The 21,246-nt window shown below is 36.7% G+C and overlaps 1 protein-coding gene across 2 annotated transcripts in view; it reads left to right on the top strand.

The window, feature by feature from the left end:
* Positions 1 to 21,246, top strand: part of TBC1D12 (TBC1 domain family member 12) — a 61,895-nt gene that overhangs the window by 19,711 nt on the left and 20,938 nt on the right. Inside the window, exons 3-4 of one of the 2 annotated variants that reach the window (XM_088129016.1) lie at positions 11,098 to 11,154; positions 19,952 to 20,067. In XM_088129016.1, the coding sequence (XP_087985142.1) occupies positions 11,098 to 11,154; positions 19,952 to 20,067 (173 nt within the window). The remainder of the gene's footprint in view (positions 1 to 11,097; positions 11,155 to 19,951; positions 20,068 to 21,246) is intronic. The other variant, XM_088129017.1, reaches the window with a different exon arrangement.

Here is a 21,246-nt window from a genome sequence, read left to right as displayed (position 1 = left end):
ACTTGCAATTAAATAGTGTAATTAGAATTATAAAGATCCTGTAGCTTAAAGTCATATGGGATGTTTCCAGTAAAATTCCAGTATAAATTTCCTCACTGGTATCTGGAGGTGGGAAATCCCCACCCCCGTAGTTTCCTGTCTGCCTTTCCTACTTCAGGAAGTCTATCAACTCTAGAACATATTTAAGAATGCATTTGGACTGCAGGGAAGAAAGAATCCTATTGTGAAGTCCAATGTTAATAATTAATATGAATAAAAATACAACATTCAATAATGTGACAGAGCCAGATTATTTTATTATTATTTACTAAACTACATATACTGCCAAGTTCTTTCAGCATTTTTCAGTCAAATATAAAACTACAATTAAATCTGAAGATACTAAAAACAAATAAAAATCTGTTTGAAAAGGTTAAGTGTTAGGAGCTTATAAGAAGCCAGCAAAGATTAAGCCCTTCAACCTAGCTGAGTACATTTGAAAGAACTTCTGACCTCTGTTCCATTTGAAATTTCAGATCAAGTACCAAAGTGGCTATGTGCAGAACATACTGCACTAGTCAACTATGGAGGTTACCAGCACGTGTCATATAGTTTTTCATATCATTTTTTTCTAGAGAGGGACATTGTTGTATGTTGACTGAATCTAATAAAAGGTGTCTTGGTTATTGCTTCAGTCTGGGCAATCAGAGAACTATCTGGAAGTACCCCAGAGCTACATATTTCTGTTCTTTCTGGATGACCCCATTCAGGACATGGTGATCTACCTGCTCTCTGGAATTGTGACCCCTCGTAATTCAGTCCCTTCTGAAACCAGTTTGAAATTATCAAGATATTCTGCTTCCTCCAGGGTTGTCTGATGTTTAGAAGTCATCACTCTCTCAGTAACCCGAGCTAGCCATGGATATTTAGAGACTAGCCTATAATTGTCCATCTCTAAGGGATCTAGTGTGGGTTTCTTAGAGGTAGTCTAATACTTTGCCCTTTAATCAAGGAGGTATCCTGTTCTCTCAGAGAGAAATTTATGATATATTAACTCAAGCTTCTCCAATAACTGCCTGGCTAGAATTTATAGTGAATTTGGGCAAGGACCCAAAGGACAGGTGATGGAATGTACCATTTTGACCAGCCTGTCCATGTCCTGTTCAACAGTGACATCCATTGTAACCCAGAGAATTTATCTGCAAAAACAAAGAAACAACAACAAAACCTCACTAAAAGGATCACAGCATGTCTCAGAGGGTTAGGTAATCCAATTTTGGGAGGAGGAGATGAGGGTACAAGATACTCCCCCCTTCCTCCTGAACATGAAATAACTCAAGCCAATGTTACAGAATTTGTGGAATCTAACCTGAGTGCCCTTGCTTTTTACTTTGCGATAGAGGGGTGGCTGCATTCAGGGACCAAAGTCAGTATGAAACTACAGATAAAAAAAAATGTAAGTAATAAAAATGGGTTTATTTAAACAGTTTTAAAGATCATTCTCTCATTTGTTCACTCTTACATACCATCCTAAGCTGATTGGGCATTGGTTAGGATTTTGGAGAAGACGCAACATGCAGCAGATAGATGACCCGAGTCAGAAGTCATCCAGTGAGCCTGTGATTCCATCCTCCTTTCATAGCCTGCATAGACTCACAAACTTTGCTCCTGAGTAAATTCTCCCTTCCCTGGTGGTATTTACTGTTAGCCACTTTGCTTTAACCACATACTCCCTTTTCTCACAGAATGTGACATTATTTCCAGACACATACTCACCTAGACAACTTCCAGTTTCTCACCATCTTAGAATTACTGATCTTCTATTGGTGTAAATTAGTGTCTGCTTTCCATAGTCACAAGTGGTATTTCACTCATTTATAATGACATCAGCTGAAGTGCATGCAGGAAAAAATGTTTTCTACAGATATCCCTATTGCTTTATACTGTACCTTATTGGATTTGAGTCAAGTGTTAATGCACCTGAACTCCTGCTACCTACCTATCAAAAGCTAGTGCAGCATCTGCCACACAGGTGTTACATGGCAGCATATGGGCTACTGTATTCTGTATCAATTGCAGTTTTTAAATAGCCTTCAAAGGCAGCCCTGTGTAAAGTGCTTTGTAGTAGTTCAATCTAGTGGTGCTGAGGGATGGGTTACCATTGCCTGGACTTCCTGCTCCAGTTAGGGCTGCAGCTGGGCAAAGGCTTCCCTGTCCACCTGCAAATTTAGCAATAACTGGGAATCCAAAAGTCCCTAGTCATGGATCAGCACCTTTGGGGAAGCCCCTATAACTAATTGGGGTAGGCTCGATGTTGTCATGGCTGCTAGAAATTCCTATTATGGTTTCTCAGAAGAAACAAGCCACAAAATAGATCTTGAGGTTACCTAACACTACGAACCTGGGACTCCCAGCACTAGCTCAGTCACAGATTTCATTAAGTAGTGGATATACCAATAGAATCCCCCATCTATCCCTGATCCCAAAACTGAAGTACACACATGCAGTATAAACCCACTGTCTCACAGATACTTTGGTAAAAGCTGCTGTTCTTATAGATCATAGTAACACAACTTTCTCTGCTTTACTATCAATTGGAAAAAGCTAAATCCATGCTGACCCATCTGTTTCCGTCAGTTATACCTCTGTTACACAGACCCAGTTGGCTTCCTTATCTCTTAATTATTTTGAGCTCATCTACTATTACAAAAGATCAAGACTTTACTGGGCTCAAAGCCTGATAAGATGAAAAGGCTGCTACGAGGGGGGATAGCACTTCCTTTTTTAATCTCTTTTCCCCTATAACAGACTGCTAACTTGTCAACACCAAGTATGCTATTCCTCATCACTACTGTAATTGCTGCTCTGGATTCAGCAAATACAGACTCTTCCCCATCCCCCCATGGTGAAGAGGTGAACGAACAGTCCTGATGGATATTTAACGGGCAAACCGAGTACTGATACCTTTTTAAAAACAAATAGGGAATCTTTCAACTCAGAATCATATCAGGGGTGCCATCAGGAAAATCCAGTACATTGAACCCACCAAAGAGATTGGGTATGTCCCCTAAAGTAACAACCAAACTTATACCATCACTCCCAGTAAGTTCCATTTCTCACCAGTAGAGCTGGTTGGGCTTAATCAGCCATTCCTCAGCTGCTCTTTGTTGCCCAGAAACAGCTCCAGTCCTTTTTGTACTTTCATACAAATACCCACACCACCCCAGTAGGATTATGGCCCTCACTTTCATGTTACTCCAAAGTGGAATATCCCAAAGGGACAGCTTCCTTTGTTGTCTTCTTCAGAATTGCCACCCATGCTAACCAGCTTTAAATGCAGCTCTCCCAAAGAGATTCAACCGGTAGCTGGTTGCCTGATTCTTCCAGAGCAGGTCCTCTCTTAGTTCACAGCTGACAAGCGATGAGGTCTCCTCCTTCTTGCAAGGCAGATTGCTGACCAAGCAGTGCGGAAGTACAAGGCTTGGATCATAAGTTTCCAAGAAATTTGTCTCAGCTGCTCCTTGGTTATCTTCTACTGCAGTTCCTGCTTTACCGACTATTGAAAACTATGGCTCTAATTTAAGTTACATTTGCTATGTTTTTCTGCTTGTTATTACTGTATAATTGGCAACTGTGTTTGTAAACCTTTTATACTGGTTCACTTTTAAAGGTGAGCATTCTATCTTTAAGATCAATCAATTCAATCACAGAGAAAACAGATTTTACATTCAGCTTGCTATTTTGAGATTTACATATTCCTTGTATTGAAAATTACTAGCACTAAGATATATTAATACAGTTAGAACCATCAACCTTTTTGCTCTGCAGAATTATATTGAACTAGATAAAGACATATGTTTTTACTTTCCATGCACAGATATAAAACAAAACTATTTATTTGAATGCTATGGAAATCCTGTTGAACAAAGTAGAATTAGATGACATATCTCCTGAGCGTGCAGAAGGACTGTCTATGATTTTTGGATCTTTCCCTCCCATCCCCCATAAGGCAGTTAACCTGAAGAATACCATTTGTATCAATGGGACTTTTTTCTTAATTCAGAATGCTGCAATGGAGCATTTTGAGGAGAGTTAAGTCACAGCTGGATAAGGAAAGTTTAATACTCTACTTTCTGCATGTAATTCTCTCTTCCCTGCCCCCAAATTCCCTGACATGTTGCAATTGGATTTAGGAAAAAAGGTCCCATTTATGTTAATGAGAATTTTTCTAAAAATCATGCTTGGAGGAAGATGGTAAGGAGCAATAATATGAAGGGGAAGTGGAGGGAATAGACTGGATATTTTAATGGAGGTGTGCTGGATGAAGGTTTATATATATATATATATATATATATATATATATATAAATATAATTTCTTTTTAGCAATAATAAGAACTAATACAAACTAAAATAGAATGGAAAGAAAAGAAAAGAAAAGAAAGAAAAGGCTAAAAGTGCAAAAAGAAAGTAGAAGAAAAGTAAAAAAAGAAAAAGATATAAAGAAGTGACTTCCAATCTTCTTTACAGCAGTTATAAGTACAATTATAGTTTAACCTCTCTAAAATCACATCATGACTCTATTATTTCTATAATCTATCCTGTCTAATCATCAAAACCATAAATCATAAGTTCATTTTTTTCTTTTTTATGCAAATAGTTCATAAGGGGTTTCCAGTCACCAATAAATGTAGTCTTTTCTCTAATAAATTTAGCCATTTCAGCAAGTTCTGTCATCTTCACCATCCATTCCTCTGTTGTAGGTATTGCCAAATCTTTCCATCTTTGTGCATACAATAATCTTGCTGCAGTTATCATATACAAAAACAGTGTCCCATGAATTTTTTATGTTTATCCATCAGTCCCAGGGGGAATGGGATGAATGAAGGTATGAGTACCTCTGTGTAGTCCAATTAATGGGGTACATCTATCCCCTCCCTCCATTGCAGCGCTCCCTTTGGGTTCAATTGCCGGTGCTGTGTTCCAGCCATTTTGAGCTCTGTCAGTAATGGACATGTGGCTCTGGGGAAGTGCAATCCTGAAGAGTGCTGATAGGAAAGTTTCTTACCTCTGAGGCACAGAACTGAGGATACTGGAAAAAAGAGTATCTCAGACTTTATTTGTAATATTTTTCAGCACCCTTTCAAGGAAAAAAACAAGATGATAGAAGGTAAATAGCTGGACATATTTGCAACTTGAAACTGAATCTGCAGTACTACAGTACTTTAATTATAAAATTTATATTATCCCAGTTCAATGGCAATTAAGTGGCTCAAAAAAGGTACCACCACCACCCAAATACCAAAACTATGAAAATAATAGCTCGCCATGTAGGATTGAAATAGGTAATTGCCAGGTCATACCCATTTGTACTTCTAGAACTACAAGATCACACTGCTGAAATTCAGATGCAAGAGTGCAGTTTTCAGATGAACAATTTTTTGTGTACTCCCCCCACAAAGAAAAGGATAGAGATGGGAGAATAAAGCCTTTGCTAGGCAAAATAATTCCATTTCAACTTCATGAAATTTAGCCATTTTAATGGCATGATTTGGAACTGATTTTCAAGGTTTAGGGAGATTTTAATGATGAAAATAGGAGATCTTTATCTTTCAGAGGCCTTCTTCTCACATTCCCACTCTTCACCACCACCAGTAAACTCCAAGAAAAAAGGCATAAACATTGACCTTACCTCTTCCAGTAATAACTTTGCATTCCAGAAGGCCTCCTGCCGCCACCAAAAGATTGTGAGACTGACTTGCAGCCCCTGAAATCTTGAATATTTTCCACCCTGGTATAAGATAAAACCTCCAGTCTGTGGAGATGTACAAGAGCTTGATTGGGAGCAAAAGCCATAGTAGGAGCCAAAAGACTTCTACGAGGAAAAAAAAATAAACTCATACACATATACGGTTGTTCAGCCCTGGTTGGTTTATTAGATAGCTAATAGTGAAATATGAAACTTGTTTTGCATAGCTCTTTACTAAAAATAATGAATAAAGTGTGTGTTCAGTTGTTTAAATAACCTAATTGTGTTTCTTGTGATTAAACAAATCTGTAGTCATTTAATACATATTCATGCTATGATACACAAAGATAAAAGCTGAGACACTATTGTTTATCATGAAATTAGCGTAGATGAGTTGAGTTAGCTTGCTATTTATTATGAATTTGTTAAAATATCTGTATTTAACAAAGTGGTTTTTTGAGTGGATCACTGGCATTCACCAGATAAGGGAAGGAAGATAATTTCTGCTGATTCTATGCCCACTCTGCCTCTTAAGCTATTGGAACAATGGGCTTGCTGTAGCATGAAGACGCTTTACAAGCCATATTTGAGGGATGTCTCATGATGTTGTTGCCTCCATCTTATCCCCAGCTTGCTGCTGAGGCAGTCTAAAGCCATCTTTAGTTGTTTCCATCTGGAAGTGGTGTTTGCCTTCCCATGCCAACACTCTAGGGTGCCTTGGGGATGACATCTGGAAGAGCAGCCTGCTGCACAAACACCCCTCTCTGTCGAGTCCCAGGTCACTGCTTCCCTATGGCCATTTTGTCCCTCATGTACTCTTTTATTCTTTGCATTGCATTATTGAACTCCCCGGAGACTGAAGGATTTATCAGCCAGGAATCCTGTTGTTTGATTTGTGCGTGTGTGTGTGTGTGGGGGGAGGGGGGAGGTCAGCATATGCTGAAGAGATATTTATTATTTAATTTATATGCTGCCTGACTCCCGGCAACTCTGGGCAGTTTACAAATGATTTAAAACATGAAAAACAAGACAAAAACAAGAAACAACACTGATAGAAACAAAACAACCTAGGTTAAAAGGATGTTTCAGTCATCCTCACCAAAGGCCTAGGCAAAGAGCCACATCTGCCTTTGAAATACTGGTAGGGTGGGGGTCATTCAGATCTTGGGGGAATCCTCATTCCAGAGGGCAGGCACTGCGACAGAAGGCGTGCTTCAGGGGTCCCAGTAGACAGCATTGTTTCACTGAGGGAACCCGCAGGGCACCAACCCTGCCATATCAAATCGGCCAGGCAAAACAGATGGTCCTTCAAATAACCAGGCCGTATGCAATGTAGGGCTTTATAGGTAACAACCAGCACCTTGAATCACACCCGGAAGCAAACTGGCAAGCAATGCAACTTGCGAAGCAGAGGTGTTACATGGGCATACTGAGGCAGGCCCATCACTGCCTGCGCCTCTGCATTCTGAACCAGTTGAAGCTTCTCGGTGGTCTTCAAGGTCAGCCCCATGTAGAGCACATTGCAGTAGTCAAACTGTGAGGTGACCAGGCTATGAGGGCCCCCGATCTAGGAAAGGAGGCAACTGGTGTATCAGATGAAGCTGTGCAAAGGCCTTCCTGGCCGCCGCAGCCACCTGCTCATTGAGCAGGAGCTGTGAGTTCAAGAAGACCCCCAGGTTGTTAATAAAATAAGAAAGTGCATGACACACTCAAGAACACAAAATGTGGAATGGGGATGGGAGAGAGAAGCGGCTGGGGAAACTTTGTGGGGGAAATTGGCTTCAGGCAGAGAAAGGAAGGAAGATCCAAACCATAAAGACAATCTGAAAATGGTTTCGTTTCCTTAACTGTTGGTAGACCACACTGGCTCTTAATCACTTTGCAGACTTGTAAGTCTGGATCCAACCTTTTAAATCTTTGATTACTCCATGTAGATGCTACCCTAGTCTCATTAATACAGTAGTTAAAATAGTGGTAGAGGTAACATTTCATGAAGTACAGACTTGAATTTTGCATGATTGCATAGCAACATGTTATTTACATTAGTCTTCTACAGTACTTAGGTTTTCCGCTGGTTTCATATTTACCTTTAAATCTTGTATCTTCTAAATGTGTGACCACATCAGGTGGTGTATGTGTATTCTTTGAGCTAACATTCATTTCAACCATTTACAAGCTTATAGATAGCTCCAACTTTTTGAGGCAGAGAAATTGTTCTTAGCAACTTTTAGCATACTGTATACTTAGTGAGACTTACAAACTTTCAGTGGAAGTAGCCAGGAGTACATTCAGTGTTATCTGCGAATAGGGTGGGGTTTTGTTTTGTTTTGTTTTGTTTTGTTTTGGGGAAGAATTGGAAAACAGGAAATCTCTGGAAAAATATGAATTATATCTAGGTAGAGATTATCAGTAGAGTAAAAAGTGGACCAGGGTTATGCCTCTCTGTAGATCAATTACAAATAAAACTAACCAGTAGTGCCAAAAGTCCAGTTTTGATTATGTTGTATCAAAGTAATGGGCAGAATCCAAACAATTACAAAAATAGTTTTGTCATCATCAGCAAACTTGAGGCTTTCTTCTTTAACAGTAATCCTTTATTCCATCTTTTTCTTCTTGCCTCATCTGCATTAAAAAAAAAAGGGCAAGTCTCAATATTGCTTGGAAGAAAAAGAAATCCACCAAGGTTTTGCAAGTTTTTTGTATGAGTCAGGAAGAATCATTTGTGAGAAAGTGGGTGGGGTGAGAGGTAGGATTATCCTGCTGAGAAGAGGTGTTTTTTTCCCTCCCCTTCTGATAGTTCTTGATATTACAAAAGCTGTTTTGGAGAGTCTTCATACGGAAAGGAAGTATTTTGGCTCCAGTAGATCCAAGGGTGCTTCTACTTTGTTCCTGATCTATCATCTCTTCTGGCCTACTATTAGCAAGAACGTCAACACTAGAACTGTTTGCTTATAATCTTCCATGGATGTTCTTTTTTAATCTACCTGTCAAGGTCTTCTAGGCCAGCACAGAGGTATTTCCATCCTATCAATTTTTTAAAATCTCTCCTGAAGAAAGGAAGCAAACATTCCATATCTATTAACTGCAATAAAATATAGCCACCTCTGATCACTGAAGTATGATTGTGTGTAGTGGAACTTCTTTTTATAAAAGGGCCTAAGAATTACAATCAGTACAGTATATTCTCCAAAGCTTCTAAGTTAACACATTTCTTCTTGGGTGGGTGAAACTGAAAATCCATAGAATCAGCTGTTCTACTTCCTTTTTAAGTATGTCTACTTGTCTTTTTTTCTCACTATTTCTCTTAATACACTGTATACAGTTTGATATTCTTTGGCAATTTTTAAATAGATTTTTTCTGGTTAATTTTGAGAAAGCAGTGTCAGAACAGCTGAGTACTGTTCAACTACTCTAACATGGGGCAGTATAATCTAACTCTGAGGTTCAAGGGTTTTGAGAATAACTTTCTAGGCTCTATGGCAAATCATTTCTGAAACCAAGACATTTTTAAAATCAGTATGTTGAGATCACTGTGGCTGTCTGTTCATGGAAAACAGTGTAAAATAAAATCTGCCTTTTGCATACCGAAGTTCTGGGTGTTTAAAATACCTCAGTTAAAATGGAGTTAACAAGTATATTTTGGTTACGTTGTTTTGAATGCTAAAACTGATTCTGTGTTCTGATGTTACTCAAAAATAAGTGAAATTTTTTTAGCTTGCAAATACATTGATGCAATATAGAAGAAATGCTTACTCCCACAGAATGGGCTTTTAAAACTATAGAAAAATAACCTGTAGAAGTGGGCATTTGCTATCAAATTTCCTGGTATCTCAATTCAGCCAGCCATCCAGTCCTGGGAAAGGGAGCACCATTTTGTAGCTCACATCTCCTTGCACCAGATTGGCAAGGTTTATATCAGTCTATTATCAGCACATCAATATATCTGACCTGCCGCATCATATACAGGTTTGGCCATTTGAACAGTTTGTTACGCCTTTTCCATGATAATCTCAAACTCTGCATAAATTAAACATACCATTAAAGCAATTTAATAATTACTTAATAGGTATTTATTATACATTTTGCCTACTCAGTAACTAAAAAGTGTCCCACACAACACAAAATAAGACCCAGTGCACTAGTAACACAGGAAATAGGAAAACAGTTTGGAATATATATAAACTGTCATTGCAATGCTTGGTATTTAAATTTCTCCATAAAACGTAAATGTGCATGCATAAAATGCCTGGGGGAAGGAAAATGGCACAGATAACTGGGGGTACCAGGCACTCTCTTTGAGGAGATATTCTGTAAAGGGGGGTACTCTAGCCGAGAAGGCCTCTTTCTTCATGACCTTTCTAATTTCACATAGAACCGAATTTCAGTTACAAATCCTAGAGAAAATTTAAAATAGATTTAACAGATATAAATATTTTAGAGTGAATTTTTAAATTGGATAAGGTTTAAAAGACCATGAAATAACTTAATCTGTGAAGGCCTGAATCAGAAGTGGTGTTATTCCATAATGATTTATCCCTATTGAACCTCTATATATAGATTGAACAGCTTGTGCCTTACAGAAAATCATTTTTGGTAGAATTTCTGTTATAGGAAATGCAAGTATTTAATGAATATTAATAAGAGACTTTTAAACAATGGCAATTTGCTGTTGTTTTAGACTAGGATGGCTTTTTAGTTTTGATCAGAGAATGAAAATCAGAGATAGCTGCGTAGCCAAAGGCCAGATCTCTTTGACAGACTCCACTAAGTGCTTCTGAATATTTTCCTATCTTTTGAAGTAGCTGAAATCTTGGAAACTGTAACACACTTTTGAACCTGTCAAATTTATTTAAAAAATCACAAATTCTGCTAGCTCCTGAAGTAAATGGTATAATTGAAGAAAGAAAGTTAGCTAGGTAGTAGCAGAAGCCAAATCCATGAAAGAATTAAAGGTAATAGTTGGGTCTGGGAAATCTTCAAGATTTAAAGCATAGATAAAAGTTTTAGGAAGTCTGTGCATCTAATTCTTAATCTAGCTAGTACTTAAAATTCTAGTACAGTGTGCCTCTTCCTTAGGCATGCACATAAACTCTTGAAAAGTACGACTAGAACCTTTCTCAGTATCTTAACTGTCAGGGTTAGAGTTTAATTAACTTTGCTTGATTTGCTTTTTGACTTTAGAATTTAGTTTGTTTGACATACTTTTGGGGAGGTGTATATGCAGACAATTTGAGCTAGCTAAGTTTGAGCCATGAATGTGATTTACCAGTAGATAGATTATAAGGGAAAAGCTAAAATTTGCATGCATGATACTGTATGTTAATGATTGTGAAATGTTTCTCTAAGGATCTACTTCTGTTTTTCTCATTAGGAAGAAAGTTCTGGCACTGTTGCATCAGTATCTACACTCAGTCTATTAAACACTGGGGTATGAAATTTAATATTTTTCTTTCACATTCTATGCCATTTAGGATCTTCTTAGCATTCATTGAAATACAAGGTACATTACATAATTGTAGTATGAGTGAACAGTACTAACACATCAAGTCATTAAATACCATTAATGAAAGGAAAATTATATTAATTGCCTTTGTTTAATGTTAAATATTGATATTGACTGCTTTGTTTCTCCTAACTTTACATCATTTTACTGTTTAGTTGAAATATGCTTCAGTGTATAAAATTCATTTGTATTCACTTGATTCTAATGCATAAGGCATTGGACAACCTAATCTGCTTAAAGGTGTAAATGTATAAACATTTTAGTAGCTTTGGTATCTCATTGCTTTATGAAATTTGATACTTTTAATAGAGTGTCAAATCTCCAGCAATACATTTAAGTGAGTTGGTAAAAGAAAAACATTTAAGACTTGAACTCTCTTGAACTCTTGTACTCTTGTAATACGAAGAAAATTGCTAAAAGAAGAGTTGTTTTTCTGGTCATCTGGGTTCATGCAAAATATTACTTCTGCGTGGTGCAGAATTGTTTACTCCTTTCAGGTCAACTGTTCTATTCCTTAAAGTGCAGAGGAAAGTGATTTATTTATTGAAAACATTATTATTTATTATCATAAATAACTAATTATAAAATACATCTTTTAATTACAAAGAATGAGTGATAATTAATAAAGTGATAAGCAGATCACAATTTGGGATGTGATGATGAATAGGATTGTGAACAGCTAGACTCAACTTTTTATTTAGAAACCTGATCCTGCCCTCTTCAGTGGCAGTTACAGCTCTTGGTGTGACTATTTTGTTAAGCAGCATATTAAGCAAAATTGTACTTGTTTATTTAATGTATTAAATTTTACTAATTTTAATAATCTCTTAAAGTTTTACTAATGTCTTAAACCACACTGCCAGTGTAGCCATTTGAGAAGCCTGTTTTGAATGCTCAGTGAATTCACCATTTAAACCTTCTCAGCTGCTATTTAATATCTTTTGCCCACATTCCTATTTCTAACTGTTTAATTGTTGTCAGTGGCTTTAATAGAAAGTAATATGGTGTAAGAGTTACTGGCATCTAATCTCTCATTGTATTTGACAAAGATATTGTATATCAAACTATTCCATTTAAGACACATCACAATTATTGTTTTGTTAGGAACAGAATTAGAAATAAGTTGGGTTGATTTTAAAATATGCTTACAAATGCAAGAGAGCTCAAGTTTGCCGCAATAAATAATCTTTCCCTTTCCTAACTCTCTGCTTTGCCTATGTTGAGCTTGTTTTTCCATCCTGCATGTACAGGGCATTCAGAAAGTATTCAGACCCCCTTCACTTTTTTCAATTTTGTTATGTTGCAGCCTGATACTACAATCGTTCAAATTCATTTTTTTTCTCATTAATCTACACCCACTACCCCATAATGACAAAGTGAAAACAAAATTTTAGAAATGTCTGTAAATTTATTAAAAAGGAAAAACTGAAATATCACATTGGCATAAGTATTCAGACCCTTTGCAACAACACTTGAAATTTAGCTCTCGTGCCTTCCATTTCTCTTGATCATTGCTGAGCTGTTTCTATACCTTGATTGGAGTCCACCTGTGGTAAATTAAATTGATTGGACATGATTTGGAAAGGCACACACCTCTCTATAGAAGGCCTCACAGCTGACAATGTATGCTGTACCAGAGCAAAAGCCATGAGGTTTAAGGAACTGCCTGCAGCGCTCAGAGACAGGATTATTGCAAGGCACAGATCTGGGGAAGGCTACAAAAAAATTTCTGCTGCACTGAAGGTTCCCAAGAGCACAGTGGCCTCCATAATTCTCAAATGGAAGAGGTTTGGCACAACCAGGACTCTTCCAAGAGCTGGTTGTCCGGCCAGACTGAGCAATTGGGGGAGAAGAGCCATAGTAAGAGAGGTGACCAAGAACCCATGGTCACTCTGACTGAGCTCCAGAGATCCTGTGTGGAGATGGGACAAAGTTCCAGAAGGACAACCATCACTGCAGCCCTTCACCAATCTGGGCTTTCTGGCAGAGTGGCTAGACGGAAGCCTTTCCTCAGTGCAAAACACATGAAAGCCCGCTTGGAGTTTGCAAAAAAGCACCTGAAGGACTCTCAGACTGTGAGGAACAAGATTCTGTGGTCTGATGAAACCAAGATTGAACTGTTTGGCCTCAATTCTAAACGTTATGTCTGGAGAAAACCAGCACCGCTCATCACCTGCCCAATACCATCCCAACAGTGAAGCATGGTGGTGGCAGCATCATGCTGTGGGGGTGTTTTTCAGCAACAGGAACTGGGAGATTGGTCAGGGTTGAGGGAAAGCTGAATGGAGCAAAGGACAGAGATCTCCTCAATGAAAACCTGTTCCACAGCGCTCAGGACCTCAGACTGGGCCGAAGGTTCACCTTCCAACATGACAACGATCCTAAGCACACAGCCAAGACAACACAGGAATGGCTTAGGGACAACTCTGTGAATGTCCTAGAGTGGCCCAGCCAGAGCTCTGACTTGAACCCTATTGAACATCTCTGGAGAGACCTGAAAATGGCTGTCCACCAACAGTCCCCACCCAACCTGCTTGAGCTTGAGAGGATTTGCAAAGAAGAATGGCAGAAAATCCCCAATTCAGGTGTGCAAAGCTTGTTGCGTTGTACCAAAAAAGACTCGAGGATGTAATTGCTGCCAAAGGTGCTTCAACAAAGTGCTGAGTAAAGGGTCTGAATACTTATGCCAATGTGATATTTCAGTTTTTCCTTTTTAATAAATTTACAGACATTTCTAAAATTCTGTTTTCACTTTGTCATTATGGGGTACTGAGTGTAGATTAATGAGAAAAAAAATGAATTTGAATGATTGTAGTATCAGGCTGCAACATAACAAAATTGAAAAAAGTGAAGGGGGTCTGAATACTTTCCAAATGTACTGTATTTGGATGGCTTTTTATTATTATTATTATTATTATTCTGTGACTCGCCAGGAAGCCATATTAATAATTTTGATAACAAGGTGGAAGAAGAACAAGGGAAATTTAATGTGTTCTGTGTGTCTTAGGGGAGGTGATGGCATTTAGTTAGGATCCTAACACTTGGATTTTTAGAACGTCTATATAAGAGGCCTGACTTGGATTGGAGACTGTGAAGAAGTTAGAAAGCTGTAGATTAGATTGGGAAATTAAAAAAAAAAATCTCAGAAGATGGCAAAGCTTTTACACCGTTGCTAAAATCTCCATGTACAAATGCTGTGTAGTTGCCAAGAGTTGAATCTGACTTGAGGCATCTCTCGCCCTTTTTTATCAGATGTTTTGAAATGATACTTTTTATTAGGACTATGTAGTGCTTTGGATTCAAAGGGAAAAAGTGATTTGGCATGCACTTTGAAAGGAAAGATGCATATGGAGTTCTTGAGAGGCACTATGTGAGTGCTTCTGTGTACCCTGAAGTGCTACACAGCTCTATTACTTATTTACAAAAAAACAGAAATGTTGATTGGTTTCTGTTACTTCATTTAGTTACCTTCACTTCCTCTTTTTGGAGGTATGTTGCCATACCCATGGCAATGCAGACTGCTTTTGTTCTGATTATTTTTTATGAGGCTCCCTGTTTAATATCTACCAAATTCCCTTTACTAACACCAGCATTTTCTCTCTGAAGTGCAAATTCTTGAATTAAATGTCTCATTTTTATGAAGACATGATTTTGGTTTTGAGTATTCATTTGTTTGTCCAGACAGAAATTTCCTTGTGTTCTGTTTTGGGAAGAATGACATATCCTGATTTGGTATTTTAAAGAGAATACTTAATAAATTTAGAATTCCGCATTTGAACTGAAACTTGCGTTTCTGTTTTTCAAGAAAGAACCATACAGAAAGTGATCTATGGTGCAGGAAATCGCATTAGTAACTGACTCAGAAATCCTCTAAACTATATTTTTTTATTTACATCACAAAAGCTTTTGGGCTTCCATCAGTTCTCCTGGGATGTCTGCTTATGACAGGAAATGGATAGAAGGAAAGCTTTTGATGAAACAAGACAGAACTAGAAAACTGTCTATTGCCTGAGTATTTATAATCTAATGTTAGGAATCCATGTGTAAGGACTAGCAGCATTTATAATTTTTAAGGGCTTAAAATTGAAGACATACAGAGATTAAAAAACAAGCCATTTCCTGCCTGAATGCTTATGATCTAGTATAGTTTTCCACACAAGAAGAAAAGGCAGTGGGAGGAAACATATTCAAGTTTTCTTTAGCAAAAACCCAAAACCAAGTAAATCTCAGTGGAATTAGGAGAACCTTAGATGCTGCTACGTATGTCTCAGTGGAACTGCTCTACAGCAATTGTGTTGCTGAAGCTGTACAACTGTTAACACTGGTATTTCCCCCAATACAGCAGACATAGGCATATCAATTGAAACGCTTACAGTATACAAATTAAAAGCTGTGGCAAATGTTCATCTGTGATGCCCGAACATGACTTCCTTTCTCTGCACCATAGTTTGCCTCCTTTAGAAAAGTCTCTTCAGGAAGTGGATGGCTTCCCATCCTGCTTATAGCATCTTCATGGAGATCTGGGGAATCAACTTCACATTTAAAAGAACTGGCTGATATAACCCAACAGCACTTAAGGAATACAATGTGGATTAGATTTATTGTTTTAATCTAGCCTTATTAGTCCTTAGAAAATTTTAAGACAGTTTACAAAGTGTAAATAATTGTTTAAAAAAATTAAGCGCATAAAACCGAATGTATTAAGCATAATTAAAAGTGCCTAAAAGGAACATCAGGCAATTATGTGTTACCTTGTTGAAGCCACTGAGTGTAGAAAGAGACTGATACTGGCTTATTTGCCAACAAGAAAGCCTTTGCGTCTAGCACACACAGATGCAGTTTGGTGCCTTTTGCTATGTTGGATTGTAACTCCTCTCCATCTCTGTGTTTGGGCTGTGCAGCAATCTGGATTCAGAGGGCAAAACATGATTTGGAGCCTGGATATGGAACATAGCATTTCTCAGAAATTCATTAAACCAAATGTGTTTTTTTCTGGGGATTCTATGTGAATTGAAGAGGGAAGTTATGCAAATTCAGATAAAAAGGCAATTACGTTAATGTATTCCCAGCAGGTCCTGTTATATACCCATGCGTGTTTCGCCTTATATTTTGCCCTTCAAATCTGAAGCTCTTTTCAGCTCTGCTATGCGTATCATCTTGTATTAGTCACAGACCTGGTTTGTATAAAACACCAAGTTTATTTACCTTTGGTTCCCTTGGTTTTGGATTTATGCGTTATGTAATCCTAGCCACTGTGGTTTGTAAATTATGGTGTATAGTTTAGTATAATCTGTATAATCCTAGTTTCTGTGGATTCTTCAGGAAAATTATCGTTTAAAAATCAGTTAGTACAGTGTGTGAGTGCAGCCATTGCTCTGTAACTGTTTCATGTTTCTCCTTCACAACATAATGTCAAATAAGAATGCCAACATGTTACAGTCTGGTGGAATATAGTATGTTGTATATCTTTGTTCTTGGTTCATATATTTGAATTCCTTGAAACTGTGTTGCATATATAGCTGAGGTTCATGAACATTACTTGGTCTGTTTTTGGCTTGTGTTACATTTAAAAGAAGTCATGAGACGACAATATTAGCTCAAAGCTTTATATTATCTAAAAAATACAGTGCTATTTAATTACAAAGCATTCAGTTAGATTTTTTTTCACTTTGTCACATGTACCACAGTCTACGTAAGGAGTTCAGTGTTTAGAATTGTTGATCCCTCCTTTTTGCCTTATATAGAACATAGTATCCAAACTGCATTCTTAAATGAGTTTCAATCTTTTAGTCAAGAAATTGGTATTTATAAATTATCTCAGCTGACCTTGAAAAAATCTATTTAAATATCTATTGATTTATTAAAAGATATAAATAGTGGTTTCACTGTACAAGCATAGAATTTTGTATTGGTACAGAATTCAGTAACTGAATAATTTCAGCATTCCTATTTTTTATTTTATTTCAAAAAGCAGTTTTCTAATCCTTACATTTGTGAAGGCAAGCATAAAGGTATTAATGGACAATGTCTGGTTAAACAAGAATGGAAGTGGAGCAGAGTAAGACTTAAATGTCCACAAAGTGAATTATTTTATTATTTCACTTTCTGTCTGTATTCCAGATTAATAGATAAGTTTCAACAGGATAAGCAAATAGAATCTATGCAGGAAACTGAAGAATTAACTTAGCACAAAACTTTTGAATATCCCATCGATTGCACTGACTGCTGATAATAAATCATGAAAGCCTCTGCATTGATATGCTCACTGACAGAATTTCGGTTGCATTTTCTTGCACCATTTGTGCAAGTATATTGATTGTGCTTTGAATTCTCTGAAAGGATGCATTTTATATTCTGCTAATTTGGTCTTATAGAAATGTATGAGTGTGTGTTTTATTTTCCGTTATCTAAGCTACTGATGCTCCCCAGTGGACCCATGGGGCAGAAATAAATTTAAATTCAGAGTTGGGTTTGTTTGTTTGTTTTGCAATAACTTGGATTTCTCTTGGCACTTATTTAAGATAAAAATACTATTTATTAAGATATTAATAAAGATTTGAAATGTATTTGTCGAACAGTATTGTGTAAGGCTCAGTTCAAACTTGCTTAGTAAAAAAAAATCTTGCTGATTCTACAGATAGGTATAAGTAATGAAGATGTTCTTTGTGGCTGAAATACATAAATTTAAAACAAATATTTGTTTTAGATTCAAGTATCATGTAAATGGCATACAAAATGTAGAAGAGATAGCAGCGTGAACAGATTCAGAAGGGCTTTTCGGTGGGCCCATTTTTTATGCTGTAGCATTCTCTATTAAATGCTGTTCAGGCCTGCAGCGAAATAAATGCTGCAATTCCTGTATCACTGTCATTGTAGAGTGCAGGACACCCTTGTGACTGGTAGTGAACCAAATCATGATAAATCAAATTGATGCTGCTTTTGAAATTGATGCCATTTCACGCTGTAAAATAGATGTTTTATATGAAGGAGTCTCTTTGTTCTAGGATCTTGCAGTCTTTGCTAGGGAGAAAGGCATGAAGCTCCATATTTTGATTCCCCAAATGATACTGGAACTCTGATTACATCCAGACTGGTGCTTAGCTATAGAAGACCTCTTAGAAGGGTGACACAAAAGTTACTGTTGTAAAATACTTAAAATCTATTGATCCAGTACGGGCATCTTAGCAAAATATTTATTTCTGAATGAGGTTAATATACCTTATGGTTTTACATTTATGGCTGCGATCCTCTACCTACTAAAGTGGTATAAATACAATTGAATTTGGTGGGATTTACTTCTGCATAAATTTATAGGATTATTCTGGAAAGATATTCAAATTAAGATACTTTTTTAAAAAAGGATAGCATTTTTAGAGCATATTTTAGATTCTTTTACAGCAAAAGATTCCTCCACAGATATTGGTAATGGGCCTTTATCTCAATACCAAAGATTTGCTAAAGGTGTAGTTTAGAGCAGTGATGGCAAACTTATGACACACATGTCAAAGATGACATGCCACAACATTTTGGGTGACATGTCAGCATTCACCAACACCCAGCAAACAACTATTTTCCCTGTTTGAGTTACCAAAGAAACTAAATTTGCTTTACTCGTATTTCATTTTTGTAATTATTTAACGTTTCTTTATATAATACATAGCACCACACATTATTGGACTGTATTTTTTTAAAATAAATGAATAGATAATGAATTGTTTGTCTTTTGTTCGGGGGGGTGACACGCCAGCAGAGTCAAGTTAGGCATTTTCCGAATTTTTGACACACCAAGCCCAAAAGGTTCACCATCACTGGCTTACAGCTTTTTGAAATGCAGTTTTTTAAGGCAGACTGTAGGTTTGGTTCACTGTTAAATGTATAACCTCTGAACATACCTTCAAAATGATGTATAGAAGAATGCTTAATGTTCTTTTTTCTCTCTAAGATAGAGCTGCTGCATCATCCTCAACATAGTAGACTTTTTTTTAATGGTAGCAGTGTTATATTCTGGTACACTATGAGAAGTTCCTGGCAACTAAAATCATCAGCTTCATTCAGACGTAATAATAAACCATGTTTAATAATTATCAAAATAAGCTGAAATTAGTTTTAGGTCTTATGTATCCTTTCCTCAAACAGTGTCCAGATGTCAGAAGGGTTCATTTCACAAATGGACGTAATCATTAGGTCTGAATTAGCATAATTCAGTTTGAACTAGTTTGAACTATAATTAGTTAAAAGAAGTCAGCCATTAACCATTGTTTAGAAAATAGGCTTAATTAACCAGAATTTAAGATCAGATATAATATTTCAGTTGAATTACTTTAAAATGGAAAGAAAAGATTCCCACTCCATCCTCTTAGTGATGCTGGGTGAGGACAATGGTGCAACTGTGAATCCAAGGTCCTTGTATATACATTCTTATTTCATCTGAACTAGGAAAGTGTTATTTTCCTGGTGTCTTTTAAGTTTCAGCTTGCATAATATTGTTTTAGGTTGTAAGAGTCAGACCTGTATTTCTCTGTGGCACATGCATGTACAACTATCTGATGCAATGTCTTTCATTCAGTCTTAAATTAGCCCTGCTTGGTGGCAAACATTGTTTATCTAAAGTGAATCTGACAAACCTAAGTCACTTGATCTCAATAGGTAGCTAGTAGAATCTGAACTGTGCAGGTTATTGTATCTACAAATCTGTAAAAGTATATTATTTAATTTTGTTTAGGAATATGAAGCACGGATAGGAAAATTGTGTAAACCTGCACCCCAAGCAACAAGGCGTAGACATTTTGAATTTGAGCCACTTTCAACCACTGCTCTTATTCTGGAGGATCGACCATCGTAAGTCCCTGTGGATTCTTTTTACAAGTGTTTCAGTGTCAGATCAAAAACTAAGCTGAGGTAGATACTCAGGTAAATTATGCTTGAATGCCCCCATTTCCAAAAGTAGTGACACTTAATTTTTTGTGAATATAATATATAGGTATATGCAGTGGGAATAATTAAAAGTACTTTAAAAATACTTAATTTAAAAATAAAGAAATTATTCCATAGCTATTCACATTAAGAAAATTAAAACCTATCTTAGTAGGAACTGCAATAAAATATCTTAATTTTAATAAGCATCAATTGAGAAAACTTTCTTTAGCTAACCATCATGTTCTATTCTGTAGTCTATTGGAGCACAATCTAATATTGTTTTTGCATGTTTGACTGTAGAAGAGTTGCAACAACAAAGTATGTACTCATGACAAAGCTTTAAATAATTGCTTTATTTTTAAGGTTAGACAAACCATTTAAAAATCTAAGTTGGTACAACTTTGCTGCATAAGTATTAGGCTTTAATGTTAGCGTATTTCTGAGGAACTGTACTTTATACAATTGACGTGCTGCTGAAAATAATCCTGTTTGTAAAGCAACTGATAATACTTTCTTTGGAACTATGTTTTTGAAACAAATTACATTTTTGAAATATACAAAGATTAAATAATGAGACCAGCATTTTTATCACTTTTTAAAATAAATATTGTCTATTCTGCATAGAGTTGATAAATTCAGACTGATTTGGTGAAGTAACTTGTTGCTTGTTTATTTTTATTTTATTTAGAACATTTACATGTCCAAGATCTGTATGTGAAAGATTCAAAGTATTTGATATTTTGTATTTTTCTATCAAGAGTCCTTTTTGGGATTACAGCAAATTGGCTGAAGTCAACTGAGAGGTGTGGAGGACTTGGGTGGATAAGAAGTAAACAGTCAAAGATTTATAGGACAACAATTAAGCATGAAACCTCTAGTAAGAGTAGAAGTAGACATTCATGTGTTTTATACCTTGCTCTTTCAGTGTTAATGCTGGTAATATACTTGGAAAGATTCTTTAGAGACCAGAGCATGTAACTTTGCAGCTTTCTGTTTGCCTGAGGCACGTATTAGTTGTCCACATATATAGGGCTATCACATCTCTTCTCCTTGTAGAGAGCTTTTTTCATCCTCTAACCAGCTTTTTTTTCCAAATCACTA

This window comes from Python bivittatus, unplaced genomic scaffold (assembly GCF_059951505.1).
Source record: "Python bivittatus isolate LINGU-HERP-01145 unplaced genomic scaffold, Pbiv_v1 ctg000780_np1212, whole genome shotgun sequence".
Lineage (NCBI taxonomy): Eukaryota > Metazoa > Chordata > Lepidosauria > Squamata > Pythonidae > Python > Python bivittatus.
Note: the sequence above shows the minus strand (reverse complement) of the source record. Positions and strands in the feature narration are given on the sequence as shown.